The sequence below is a fragment of the Ovis aries genome, chromosome 18, assembly GCF_016772045.2.
Source record: "Ovis aries strain OAR_USU_Benz2616 breed Rambouillet chromosome 18, ARS-UI_Ramb_v3.0, whole genome shotgun sequence".
NCBI classification, from domain to species: domain Eukaryota; kingdom Metazoa; phylum Chordata; class Mammalia; order Artiodactyla; family Bovidae; genus Ovis; species Ovis aries.
The window spans coordinates 52,741,358-52,756,337 of record NC_056071.1 but is presented as its reverse complement, the minus strand read 5'-3'; the positions used below and the strand labels follow the sequence as shown (position 1 = coordinate 52,756,337).

General features: G+C 36.5%; 1 protein-coding gene across 4 annotated transcripts in view; it reads left to right on the top strand.

The window, feature by feature from the left end:
• MIS18BP1 (MIS18 binding protein 1) overlaps positions 1-14,029 on the top strand; it is a 45,367-nt gene extending 31,338 nt beyond the window's left edge. For all 4 annotated transcript variants that reach the window (XM_042235333.2, XM_012098882.5, XM_042235334.2 and 1 more), the window contains 6 exons: positions 673-845; positions 1,615-1,775; positions 3,265-3,413; positions 9,215-9,302; positions 12,994-13,048; positions 13,231-14,029. In XM_042235333.2, coding sequence (XP_042091267.1) covers positions 673-845; positions 1,615-1,775; positions 3,265-3,413; positions 9,215-9,302; positions 12,994-13,048; positions 13,231-13,334 — 730 coding nt within the window. In that variant the 3' untranslated portion in view covers positions 13,335-14,029. The remainder of the gene's footprint in view (positions 1-672; positions 846-1,614; positions 1,776-3,264; positions 3,414-9,214; positions 9,303-12,993; positions 13,049-13,230) is intronic.
• Positions 14,030-14,980: the final 951 nt, after the last annotated feature.

Genomic DNA, 14,980 nt, shown 5'->3' with positions numbered 1-14,980 from the left:
CACAATATATAAAATCTATTGGGAGTTTGGGAGACAGTAATATGTATACCAGGTTCTAAATAATCATTTGCAATGAAATTTTAGAATGTAACTCAGTTGTTAAATTGGGTAACTACCTTATATTGACTTTGTTTTTTTCTATTTCAATTTTCATTTCCCTCAATTAAGTACTATACATAAAATACTGAGTTCTAGAAATTAAAATAGAGTAAATGCAAGCATAACACTTTTTAGTAAGAGTTTGTAACCTGGAATATATAGAACCTAAGAACTTATCTTCCTGTATACTTAGCACCAGTAGGATTCGTGCATTGGTGCAGAAAAGTTAATCATGCTAGAGCCCCTACCTCCTACCCTAAAGATCTAATCATTGCTTAGCTGGACTTAGGAAAATATGTTGAAAGACTGGGCATGCTTTTTCAGGTTTCATAGAATGCAACAGAATTGAAGGCATCTACTAGATACATAAACTCATATCTTCATATTTAGTTCAGTTCAGTCGCTCAGTCAAGTAAGAATTATTAAGTGTAGGGAATACTAACTTCTTCCCAAATAGTTATCTAGAATGATTTCGATAAAATTCCTGATTTAGTGGCATCCCTTTACTTCAATAAAAGCTGACTTTTATTGAGTTGAATTTCTTGTTCTTTAACTGGTTTTGGTCTTCTGTAGTGCTGTTGTATCTCTGCCAAAGCACAAGCCTGGTTTCTGGTCAGACGTAGCTATGGCTGTAGGTTCTCGATCCGCGGATGAATGCCAGAGGAAGTACATGGAAGATCCCCGAGGAAAACGATTTCAGAAACGTGACACCAAGAAAAAGCCAGCCAACCCCAAAGGCAAAAACGGTGACCTTCATAGCAAATAGTTTTTTCCTAGTTCTCAGTATTGATTTCTGATTACTCGTTAGATATAATTTATATTTATCCATGTGTCTTCTAATAGGTGGATTTTTTTTATAATTTTAAAGCTAGAAACAACTCCAAAGATCATCTGTTTAATTTTTTAAGTCTGACCTAGCTACTTCCTTATATTAATAGTAACCTTAGCAGCCTTGTGCTTTGAGTTTGTTCTAGGAAATCTGCAGTTGGATCCAGAGATTTCAACAACTGGGTTGTTTTTCTGAGTTAAATTTGAGGTCAGTTTGTCAGGGTCCCTTAGTAATTCATAAGAAAACTCGTAAGAATAAGTTTAGTTGTGTAGGCCCCAGGAGTACACATTCCTGGCCAGGTTTATGCCAGAGAAGTCTTATATGAAGCTTTAGGGAACATTCAGTATCCCTGTCCTAATTCAATAAGGTTTATATTTTAGCAAGACAATAGGGTAGACAACCAGCAAGGGAAATATGAGAGGTAACTTCCCCAGGTAAAGAACCTTTCCAACCTCACCCTGCCTAATCCAAATGTAATTTCTTCCCGAGTATTTTTGTAATCTAATCATATTGCCCGAATCCCAGTATAGAGTCATTTCTTATATAGGAGGCTTGGAAATATTAACAACAGATGCTGAGTTTATTTAATATGAATACACAGTTTAGATTTTGCAAAAGATGTTTACTTTATAGAGCAGTTACTATAAAAGACCAAATCCTTACCAAAATTTTTGCTGATTCTTAAGGCAAGATCGATGATGCTGATAAGAAGGAAACTGTGAAGATAACTGCCAAAGTGGGAACTCTTAAAAGGAAGCAGCAGATGAGAGATTTTCTTGAACAGCTGCCGAAAGATGACCATGATGATTTTTTCAGTGCAACACCTTTGCAGCATCGAAAAATACTGGTAAGAGTCTCAAATGTAGAAATCATTGTTTTCTTTTTATATTGACTTTTGTATCTTTCATTTTTATTTAGGGTTAGTGTTCATCCCTAATATTTAGGCCAAGGACTGATAGCCTCCACAGAAATGTCAGAGTAGAGGACAGGAAGCAGTCTGCCAGTCATGCCGTTCTCCTCAGTGGCCAGAGTCTGCCCTTCAGTGGGGTTCAGAAGTAATGCTTAAAGAACCAAATAGAAAGCCCAGAAAAAGGCCAAGCATATATATTTAAAATTCATATGCAGTGAGGCAGACTTTAAAAGGGTGCGTGACAGGCATAGATTATTACCTACTGCATAGTAAATTCAGAGGAGGGACTACATGGCAGCATAAAATTGACAGATTTGAATGATTGCAAGAATTTTTATACTAATAGAATGAAAAAAATCACATAACTAAAAACTTCAGTGATTGGGATAAAATATTTGCAATATATAAAAACCAATACAGTATTGTAAAGTAAAATAAAGTAAAAATAAAAATTAAAAAAAAAAAGTAAGAACTCATTCAGATGTTACTGGAATAATAAAAAGTATCAAGCTCATAGGGGAAAAAAGTAGGCAAGAAAAAAATTCAGAAGGCTCACACTTGGGGTAATTTTTCCATCTACCCATTTCACAATGTTGTTAAATTATCCAGTTTTAAAAGGCTGCTTAGTGAGAACTTAGTGACAACATGATCTGGGGCCCCTTTTTACCTAGACAGGTTATAAAGGGAAGTATTTTAAGGGAGCCATCTGAGGCTCTTACTGCGTTCTCTGCACAAAAACACTGATCCTTTAGGCATTGTGCCCTTTATATTATTCCTCCCATGTTTTGTCCTAAGTGCAACAGCAGCAGTATTTTAAAAGCAAAAATAATAAAATAGAAACAGAAGCCCACTTTTTCTAAGCTTTTAATACAAAGGTAAGTAAAACTTTAATTAAAAGATTAAATTATTTATTGGAAATATATGTACACAAAAAGTTTAATACTGCCTGAGTATCTATTAAGTACCAAGCATAATAGTAAATCAGTTATACTTTTGCTTTGTTCTGTCTGTGCAGAGGTCAGTATACTTGGCCCACAGGCCGGATCTGGCATATCAGCTCTTTTTATAAACAGTATTTTACTGGACCACAGACAAGTTGGCTGTGGCAGCTTTCCTGCTTCAGCAGTGGAATTGAGCAGTGGGACAAAGACCATAAAACCTAAAATATTTTCTGACTCTACAGAAAATATTTGCTGGCCTTTGACCTATGCAATACTAGAAATGTGTGTCCTTTCCATTTTACACAATAGAAACCAAGTTTTTTAGAGACCAAGGCTCTGTTCTCTACCTACTAATATTTTAGTTATCTCAGTTGTGAAATTATAAGAAGGAAAATAACATAATCCCTCCCCTCAAAAAACAATTTGTGATAATGAGGAATTCTGTTTTTAGGGGTGCCTGTTGGTAATACATATTTGCTTTTTAGTTACCAAGTTTCCAGGACAGTCAAGAAGGGGAGGATATTCTGCCAAATATGGACAGAAATCCAACAACTCCATCATCAGTAATCTTTCCACTGGCAAAAACTCCTCAGTGTCATCATGTCACGCCTAGCATGCTAGACTCTATAAACAGGTACGTATTTGTACATATGGTACTGAAATTCTCTCCATCAGCTTTTAACATCCCATGAGTTGAAGACAGCAGATATCAGTAATTAGAGAAGTCATCATTATTAAAAAAATAAAAAACAAGAAAGAATGGTTCCTAGAGGTCAAAGATGGATAGTTCCTGCAAGTATAGGTGTTTTCTGTATTGTCAGTACACAGGTCACACTCTATATTAGGATAAATTCCAAATGGGCCAAAGTTTGGCATGTAAAAATTAAACTATAAAATATATCTTTAGAAGACTGTGGAGAATTATTTCATAATCTTAGAAGTCCCAGAAGCCACTAACAAAAAGTATGATAAAGTCAACCTTATAAAGTTTTAGTTGGTACCAACCATCATAAATAGTCAAAAGACAAATGAGAATCTGAGAAAAGAATTTTTGGAACTTATAATTTTAAAAAGAGAATTTATGGGAACTTACCACAGGAAAAAAGGCTAACTTCCCTGTTATAACACTCCTACAAATTAACAAGAAAAGGAAAGCCATTCTCACATATTTACTAGTGAAAAGGTAAATTAGTTCAATCCCTGAAAGTGGTACTTTGTTGATGTCTATCGAAGTTATAAATTCATATACTCTCTGACCTAGCAGTCCTACCTCTAGAATTGTGATTGTACAGCTAATTTGTTGCAGTATTGCTTATAATGACAAAAGGCTGGAAAGAACTCAAATGTCCATCGATTAGGGACCAATCAAATTTTGCTACATTATGTAGCCATAGAAATTAATGAGAAATGCTTTATGTACTTATGGTAAGAGATATATTAAATGAAAAAGGGGGACTTCCCTGGCAGGCCAATGGTCAGGACTCCACAACTCCCAGTGCAGGGGGCATGAGTTTGACCTCTTGTGGGAGAACTAAGATCCGCATGCTGCAAGCACAGCCAAAAAATAAATAAATGAATGAAAACCGTTAGATGTAGTTAATGTGTTACCATTTGTGTAAATAGGGGCTCTGTGTGTGTGTATCCTTGTATGTATATGTGTTTATACACACACATAATTGCTTTTATTTGATCAAATATCTCTTAAAGGGATACATAGGCAACTGAAAACATTAGTGATCTTTCAGGAGACGAACTAAGATAACTTGGGACAAAAACAAAGACTTTTTGAATTCCACACTATGTGAATATAAACATTATTTTGAAATATAAATCAATCAAATAACGGTGGGGGGGGAAATGGAAAATGGTAAGGCAGGCTGAAAATAGACTATTCATTTGGCAGTTCAGCAGGCCAGCACTAATCTTGATAAGAGCAGTTTTCATGGGGTGTGAGAGAGCGAAGCCATATGATCAAAACTGGGAGGAAAAAAACCCATCAGTATTCTCATGAAGCTTAGTGAAAATTTGAATTTGCATTTACTCAGCAAAAACATAATTTTTCCTAGCAATCCAGAAATTATTTTTTGTTTATTTTTAAATAAGTATTTACAAGTGAAAGTATATTAAGCATATAATTTTTAAAAATACTTCAGAATTTTATTTAAGTATAGTTGATTTACAGTGAGGTCATTTTCTTCTGTACAGCAAAGTGGCTCAATTATATATATATATATATTTTTTTAATATTCTTTTCTATTATGGTATCCAATATCATTGGATATTGAACATGGTTCCCTGTGCTATACACTAGGACCTCGTTATTTATCCAGTCTCTATATAATAGTTTCCATCTGCTAATTCCAAACTCCTAATCCATTTCCCTCCCAATCCTCTCTCCCACTTGGCAACCACAAGTCTGTTCTCTGAGTCTCTTTCTGTTTTATAGATAGGTTCATTTGCGTCATAGATTCCACACATAAGTGATCTCATGTGGTATTTGTCTTTCTCTGTCTGACTTCACTTAGTATGAGAATCTCTAGGTCCATCCATGGACTATTTCATGCTTCTTTTTATAGCTGAGTAGTATTTGACTGCATATATGTACCATATCTTTTTTATCCATTCATCTGTCAACTGACATTTAGGTTGCTTCCATGTTTTGGCTATTGTGAATAGTGCTGCTATGAACATAGCGGGTGTATGTATCTTTTTGAATTATAATTTTGTCTGGATATATGCCCAGGAGTGGAATTGCTGGATCATATGGCAACTCTTTTCAGTTTCTTGAGGAACCCCTATATGTTCTCCATAGTGGCTGTACCAATTTACATTCCTACCAACAGTGCAGGAGGATCCCCTTTTCTGCACCTTCTCTCCACCACTTATTTGTAGATTTTTAAACGATGGTCGTTCTGACCAGTGTGAGGTAGTACTCACTGTAGTTTTGATTTGCATTTCTCTAACAACTAGTGAGGCTGAGCCTTTTTTCATGTGCCTGCTTTCCATTGGTATGTCTTCTTTGGAAAAATGTCTCTTAGGTCATCTGTCCATTTTGTGATTGGGTTGTTTTGTTTTTACCTTGTTGGGTTGTATGAGCTCTTTGTATATTTTGGAAACTAACCCTTGCTGGTCACACCATGTGCAGATATTTTCTCCCAGTCTGTAGGTGGTCTTTTCGTTTTGTTGATGGTTTCCTTTGCTGTACCAAGACTTGTAAGTTTGATTAGGTCCTATTTGTTTAACTTTGTTTTTATTTCTATTGCCTTGGGAGACTGATCTAAGAAAATATGGTATGATTTATGTCAGAGAATGTTTTGCCTATGTTCTCTTCTAGGAGTTTTATGGTGTCATGTCTTTTACGTCCTCGAGCCATATTTTTATGCATGGTGTGAGGGTGTGTTCTGACTTGATTTACATATAGCTGTCCAACTTTAACATCACTTATTGAAGAGAATGTCTTTTTTCCATTGTATATTCTTGCCTCCTTTGTCAAAGATTAACTGACCATAGGTGTGTGAGTCAATTTCTGTGGTGCATATGATTTTGGACAGATTTTGGTAAGAACTTTGGCCAAATCATTAGCTTTAAAATATTCATTCCTTTGACCCTTGAATTTTATTTATAAGGAAATATGAGGTTGGGCAACTATGAGCGTTTACTTGTATGAACAAATATGTTCATCACAAAACAATTCTGAAATTTTGAAACTGACCTAACAGTCCAATAATAAGGAAAGTTAAGAAATTAGGACTTGTCCATATAATAGAATAATATGTAACAATTTAAAATGATGTCTTCAATACAGATAGCCAACAAACACATGAAAAGATGCTCAACATCTAGTTATTAGAGAATGCAAGAGTACAATGAGATATCACATCATACCAGTCAGAATGCCCATCATTAAAAATCTACAGACAGTAAATGCTGGAAAGGATGTGGAGAAAAGGGAACCCTCTTGCACTGTTGGTGGGAATGTAAATTGATACAGCCACTATGGAGAATAATATGGAGATTTCTTAAAAAAACTAAAAATTGAGGGACTTCCCTGGCATTCCAGTAGTCAAGACTCTGAGCTCCCAATGCAGAGGGCACAGGTTCGATTCCTGGTCAGGGAACTAAGATCCCACGTGGCTGCATGGGGCAGCCAAATAAAACAAAAACCCTAAAAACTGAAACTACCATGTGGCTCAGCAATCCCACTACTGAGCGTATACCCAGAGAAAACCATAACCCAAGTAGACACATGCACCCCAGTGTTCACTGCAGCATTCTTCACAGAGGCTGGGACATGGAGACAACTTAAATGTCCATCAACAGAGTGGATAAAGACGTGACATATATATACGGTGGAATATCACCATAGAGGGAATGAGATTGGGCCATTTATAGAGACAAGGACAGACCTAGAGACTGTCATACAGAGTGAAGTAAGTCAGAGAAAAGCAAATATTGTATGTTAATGCATAAATATGGGATCTGAAAAAATTGGCCGAGACCAGCAGTTCCCAACAGTTTCAGCACCAGGGGCCAGTTTTGTGGAAGACCGTTTTCCATGGACCTGGTAGGGTGGGTGGAGGGTGGAATGGTTCAGGTTTGATGTGAGCAATGGGGAACCGCAGTGAAGCTTGACTTACTTACCAGTCCTTCACCTCCTTCTGTGCAGCTTGGTTCCTAACAGGTCATGGACCATTACAAGTCCCAGGCCCTCTGCCTAGGGAACTCCTGATACAGATGGGTCTCATTTACAAAGTGAAATAGAGACACAGATGTAAAGAACAAACATGGATACCAAGGGGGGAGGGTGGTGCGATGAACTGGGAGACTAGGATTGACATAGATACATTGATACTATGTGTAGAATAGATAGGTACTCAGAAACTACACTGTAGTACAGAGAACTCTACTCGGTGCTCTGTGGTGACCTAAATGGGAAGGAAATCCAAAAAAGAGGGTGTGTGTGTGTGTGGGTGTGTGTGTGTGTATAGCTGATTCACTTTGCTGTACAGTAAAAACTAACACAACATTGTAAAGCAACTGTACTCCAATAAAAGTTTAAAAGGATTAAATAACGCTTTCAATAAACTTTAATGATACAGAATAATGTTCAGTGAATAATTTTTAAGAGCTAAGAAATAAAACTACATTAACCTACAGTATGATCCCAGTTTTGTAACATGTATTCACAGGAGATAGGAAATTCCTTAACCAAAAACACTAGCCATTATCTGTAGATGGTAGGATTACACTGTTGTGGATTATGATAGTTTTTTTTTTTTTTTAACATATATCACTTTCACAATGATAGAAAATGGCTTTTTTTCCTTATAGAGCACAAGATGGACTCATACCAATAATATATTTTGCAAAACTTTATTTTTAAAAAACAAGTTTCCTAGACCTCTTTAATCTCTAGACTTCACCGACTCTAGTAGTTAGCTTCCTTTTCGTAACAATTTTAAGCTATGCAACAGTATTTTTTTTATCACTCCCAAAGTATCTGTACCGGACAGTAGTTTTATGAGGTGCTGATCCTGAACAACTGGCTAGGCTCATTCACGCACTGTGCGGCAGTGCTTGTGGTTCACATTGATATCTTAATATACATCACAGATTTACAGATTACTTACAGTCATACCTTTAAGCTGCCAAATAGTCATAAAAGAATGGATAATCAATCATAAAGGAACTTGATGCCTAGAGAGAAAATCTGTCCTGAGTAATTGTTGGGGAAACTAAGAACAACGTTCTATGTAGCTTCAGTTTTCATCTGTAAATTATGAGTCAGGTAGGTGTATTTGCTAAGGATGAGAAGGGAAAAGAGGTAAGGTTAAAAAAAATATTTTTTTAAAGTCTTAGTTGGTATAAAAAACATGTAACGATGTAGAAATAAAAGGCTTATGAGCCAAACTGAATCTCAACACAGCTGGAAGGCATAAATTAATGGAGAGTTTTCATCACCATGCATATCCTTAAAGTGATAACTTTTAAGATTCAACCTGGATAGGGAAGGAAGACATGAACAAGAGAAAGGAGTAAAAGGTATAACAAAAGGGAATCAATGGACAAGATGTCTTAGTGAGTTTTAGAAAAGACAGGCAGCAAGATAGAGACTGGGAAGAACAGATGGGACGATGGACAATGAGTAAACCATCATTTTTCAGAACAGTCTTGCAGGGTTGAAGCATTTTGTCCATCTCCATTGGTACACGATTGTCTTTTTAATTTTAATTGGAGGTTAATCACTTTACAATATTGTATTGGTTTTGCCATACATCAACATGAATCCGCCACGGGTATACACGTTAAAATGGAACATAAAATATACTTTTAACGTACGGAAACATTTTAAATTAATTTTGTCAATTGCTGTTCAATCTGTGGATTAAAGTATGGTGATTAATGTTGATTTGAAATTACTTTATATTTAAACAGGAATGATTGTGATAAATATGTTTTTCGTATGCAAAAAGCCCATAAAAGTAAAGGTGGCACTACCTGGGGCAATATCAAGAAAAAGACGGTAAGTATTTTTCTTTGTCGGGGCTTCCCAGTACCTAAGCGGTAAAGAATCGGCCTGCAATGCAGGAAACACAGGAGACGTACGTTAGATCCCTGGGTCGGGAAGATCCCCTGGAGGAGGGCATGGCAACCCACTCCAGTATTCTTGCCTGGAGAATCAATCCATGGACAGAGGAGCCTGGCGGGCTGTGGTCCATTGGGGTTGCAAAGAGTTGGACTCGACTGAAATGACTGAGCATGCTTGCATCTGTTGAACAACTATAATACCTCGCAAATTGCTGGAGTTATAAGTTATGTAATAACCCCTGCCTTCACGTTGCTTATAGCCTAATATAAGTAAATTAGAGTATGAGGCTATGAGTGAGGTAAGCATGTAAGTGCTATAGGATTATAGATGGCAGTTCATAGACTGGAGCATTTGAGTAAGGTGAGAATTTTCGTTTGAGGAGTCAGGCAGGGTGGGAGAAATATAGGTTAGAGAAGGACATTTCAGGCAAGACACAGAAGCGTAATATCTATTCAGTGATTGGGGAATAATCCATACTGATTGAGTTATGATTGTCATGGAATAAGAAATTTCATTAGATACTCTAGATTTCAAAATTTTTCAGATTCAGCTACTTGATTTGACATGTGTATGTGTGTATTGTAGGTATTTCAATATTTAAAATCTAATTACAGAAAAATGTTAACTCAATATTGCCTTTGAGTGATCTAAATTTTCATTTCTCATTTAATTTGAATAATTTATATCCAGATAAAACTGTAAGTATTCAGGAAAAGCTAATTCACTTCAGATTCCCTCAAAGTAAACAGCCAGTCTTAGAGAATGATAACGTATGGGGTAAAAGGAGACTGCTTCATTCCCTGAGGGCGTATTCCTTCAAGCCAGGTTACGGCCATCTTTTTTTTCCCCCTCACCCTTGTTGAAGTATTTATATAGCACACCTGCTAGAGTATAGTTCCTCTCAGAGTCTCTAAACTGAAACTTTGGGATTAGCTAACCAGATCTAATCTTTATAGGCTTTATTTGTCCACAGGAAATGGTAGATACCTCTGGGAACCTTGGTTTAAGATCAGCCTGGAGACTGAATTCTTCAAAAAAACTTCTACTCTGCAATTGAAAATGTGGGCAAACTCCCTCTCAGTGTTTCCTGAGTCCCTTTTTCCAACTCCACATTCCTTACAGGAATCAAATTTTGGCTTCATTTATAGCCACTAGGTCAGGATAGAGCAAAGGGTTTAGTATTAAAAGTTCTGATTTCAAAGTCTGACTCCATACCAGGTTTATGACAAGGCAAGCTACTTGAGCTTTCCAGTCTCATTAACATATGATGTGGGGATCATGATATCATCATATCATTTAGGATCTCCACTGCCTTGTTGATTTTCTGTGTTGAAGATGTGTCCATTGATTTAAGCGGGGTGTTAAAGTCTCCTCCTATCATTGTATTCCCGTCAGTTTTCTCTTTATGTCTGTTGTTCACTCGCTAAGTCGTGTCCGATTCTGCAGCCCCATGGACTGCAGCACGCCAGGCCTCCCTGCCCTTCACTGTCCCCCAGGGTTTGCTCTAACTCAAGTCCATTAAGTCGGTGATGCCATCCAACCATCTCATCTTCTGTCGCCCCCTTCTGCTCCTGTCCTCAATCTTTCCCAGCATCAGGGCCCTTTCCAATGAGTCAGTTCTTTGCATCAGGTGACAAAATATTGGAGCTTCAGCTTCAGCATCAGACCTTCCAATGAATAATCAGGGTTGATTTCCTTTAGGATTGACTGGTTTCATCTTGCTGTCCAAGGGACTCTCAAGAGTCTCTCCAGCCCACAGTTCAAAAGCATCAATTCTTCGGCACTCGGCCTTATTTATCGTCCAACTCTCACATCCATACCTGACTACTGGAAAAACCATAGCTTTGATTATATGGATCTTTGTCAGCAAAGGGATGTCTCTGCTCTATTAGTATGTTTTATGCATCTGGATGCTCCTCTATTGGGTGCATATGTGTTGATGACTGTAATATCCTCTTGTATTGTAGTGATCCTTTTGTCATTACAATAGCTCTAGTAGCTTGCCTTCTTTATCTTTCTTTATAGCCTTTGTTTTAAAGTCTACTTTGTCTGATAAGAGTATCGCTCCCCCTCTTCACATTTCCATTTCATGAAATGTCCTATGTGCCCTAAAGTCGGTCCTCCTGTAGGTAGCATGCTGTAGGTTCTTTTTTCATCCAATCTGCCACTCTGTTTTTAAAAATTATTTATTTTAATTGGAGAAAAATTACAATATTGTGATGGCTTCTGCCATACATTGACATGAATCAGCGCGGGTGCACTTGTTTTTTGACTGGAACGGTTAGTGCATTTACATTTAAGGTAATTATTGATAGATATATTGATTACCATTTTAAACCTTATTTACCTGTTGATTTTGTACTTTATTTGTCCATTTTTGTTTTCCCTTTTGTAGTCTGATGGTTTTCTTTCATAGTATGTTTGTGTTCTCTCGTTAGTTTTTATGACTCTGTTGAATGTTTTTGCTTTGTGGTTACCTTGTTTTTCAAGTGTATTAACTCCTTCCTGTATCCACTTGGTTTGCTGCTGCTAAGTCGCTTCAGTCGTGTCCAACTCTGACCCCATAGATGGCAGCCCACCAGGCTCCCCCGTCCCTGGGATTCTCCAGGCAAGAATACTGGAGTGGGTTACCATTTCCTTCTCCAAGGCATGAAAGTGAAAAGTGAAAGTGAAGTCGCTCAGTCATGTCCGACTCTTAGCGACCCCATGGACTGCAGCCCACCAGGCTCCTCCATCCATGGATTTTCCAGGCAAGAGTACTGGAGTGGGGTGCCACTGCCTTCTCCGTCCACTTGGTTTAGACTGGTAGTAATATAGGCTCAAACATATTCTGCAGGAAAAAATGTATATTTTCTTACTTTCCTCACCTACATTTTATGATTTGGATGTCCTCTTTTATATCTTCATATTCATCCTTTTGCTGTTTATTGTGGTTGTCATTGCTTTAATGAATTTTTTTCATTTTTTAAAAAAAATCTGTGTCCTGGCTTATTTACTTTCCAGTTGTGATTTTCTCTTTCCTGTAGATTCTGACTTTTCTGTTTGGAAAAGAACTTTCAATATTTCCTTTAGGATAGGTTTAGCATTGCTGTAGTGTTTCAGTTTTTGCTTGTCTGTGGAATTCTTTCTCTCTCCTTCTATTCTGAATTATATCCTTGCTGGGTAGAATATCCTAGTTTGCAGATTTTCCTATCAGGACTTTGATTATATCTTGCCACTTCTGTCTGGCCTGTGCTGTCATATTTTCTTTTCCATCCTATTCCTTTTCATTTTTTAAAGATAGCCATGGCCAATGGTTTAAAAGGTACGGTGTTCATAAGCATGCATTATATACTTGAAGCTTGTCATATATGTCGAATTACTATTTTAGCCAGGAATTTAAAGTACAGAGAACTCAAATTTTGCTAGTGTTATGGAATGGAATAAGTATTCAGTTGATTTTGGCAACTTTCAGGTGCTATCCTTTAACCATTACAGCATTAGTTTGTAATATTTCCTTTGGGATAAAGCATGCTGAACTTTGTCTACGTTTGAAGCAGGCTTCACAGGAGGTTAATTAGCAGAAAACTGTGGAAAACAGTTTTGTGGAAATTTTTTCACTTAGCTAATATGAACTCTCTTGTAGATTGAAACTGATTTTTCAACTCCACCATCAAGAAGGAAAACACCATTTAACAAAGGTAATATACTTTTCTTTTGTAGCTCTGTTCTACTATAGAGTAGTCTATTTATTAATACAGTATTAAAATTAACTGTTCTCAAGTGGGCAGACCTATCAATTTGTTTCCTATAGTTATTTTCAATTTCCTTGAAATTGCTTTTAGAAATATATTAATCTTTTTTATTAAACTTATCGTTACAGAATTAGCAGAGAACTCTGGTATTGGAAAACTTTTCACAAAGGCTATGGAGTCTTTAGATGAAGAAGAGAATGATTATTATTTTTCAAGTTCTGATTCTGCATAGTATAAATAAGAGAACATGTCCAGGATGTTTATCAAGAAGCAGACAGTGTATTTGTGTCTTCATCTGATGTATATTTTCTTTATAGAAACTGCACACTCTTTTTCAAAGGTTTCATGTTTTATGTCTCTCAAAAGCATCTTAGTCTGTTTAAGAAAATCATGTTCCATACAGGTGTTCTTATTTTTTTTTTTTAAACATTTAAGAAAATGAAAACCTTAGGTTAGCATTTGTCACCACTTGGTATACAAGTCAGATGTAATGTTTTAATTACATGTTGTTTAAACCTTTTGACAAGCTTTCTCCTGATTGTTTTTCTTAAAGCTTGTGATTGGCACATCCGTGAAACCTATGTAAATTTCATTTATTGCTTTTAAGTATTTTTATTAAGTAGAATGAGAAAACATTTTGTTGTATTTTTAAGCAGACATAGCAAAAATTTGGTCTCAGTATTTAAAAGACTGGATTAGACAACATTCATGTTACAGATCTACTACTGTAAGAAGTGAAGTTACTATGTCACGTCATAATAAACACTGTTTTCCTTTTGGACAGCTTCTTTGGAAATAAACATCTTTTAGCATATTCTGCCATTATGTTTTAAATTTGACATGAAAAATTTTTTCCCTCTGTTTATAGTACATCACTCACTCTTTCTCTCCAGTTAGGTTGTTCAAATAAAGTTAGTTTTTATAATATTCGTATTTTGGTTGGTTTTTCTAACTGCTGGATCATAGAAAAAAATGACCTTTTTGGTTAATGGTTCAGCTCTTTCCTTGAAAAATATCAGAACTTATAGAAAAAATACTTTGTTTCCTAAGCATTTACTCAGTAATGATCAGCTACTAAAGAACTATAGAATTCACAGAAACACAAGATTTAAAAAGAATAGTGCAGGTAAAGTGAGATCATTCTCCTTTAAACTACCATGATAGTTTCTGCCACATATATATTTGCAGTGAAGGACTGAGCGACTTCACTCTGACTTTTCACTTTCATGCATTGGAGAAGGAAATGGCAACCCACTCCAGTGTTCTTGCCTAGAGAATCCCAGGGATGAGGGAGCCTGGTGGGCTGCCGTCTATGGGGTTGCACAGAGTCGGACACAACTGAAGCGACTTAGCAGCAGCAGCATGAAAAAAATGAAAGGGTTATGTTGGAGTAGCTCTAAAAAAACTACTGTAGAACTTCAAGTTGCAAATGTTTGGTGTAATAATGTGCTGTTTGATATTAACGGATAGTGGTTTCAGAATTTGAAGGTAGTTCAATTCTATAATAGGAAACAAAAAGGGTATTTTGAAATAGCATACACTTGACATCAACTACAATGTACCCCCCTCCCCATATTCTCTGTGACTTATCAAGTCTCTGTTTATCCCACCTGCCAGGTACCAGGATATTCCCATTTCTTTTCATTGGGTCATTAGATAAACTAGTAAGGTTTAAGGTAACATCCAAAGGAGACTTAGAATCAGAAGAGAAAGACTTTCAAAGGGCTCAAAGGCAGACAAGATGGATTGATAAACCATAGGATTGATAAGTGCAACCTGTGGGAATACAGAAAGAGGCTGTTGCAGTTTAAAAACGGATAGACGTCTCTACACAGCAAGCATAAGTAAATGAAATCCTCTAAGTTATGTCCCTCAAAC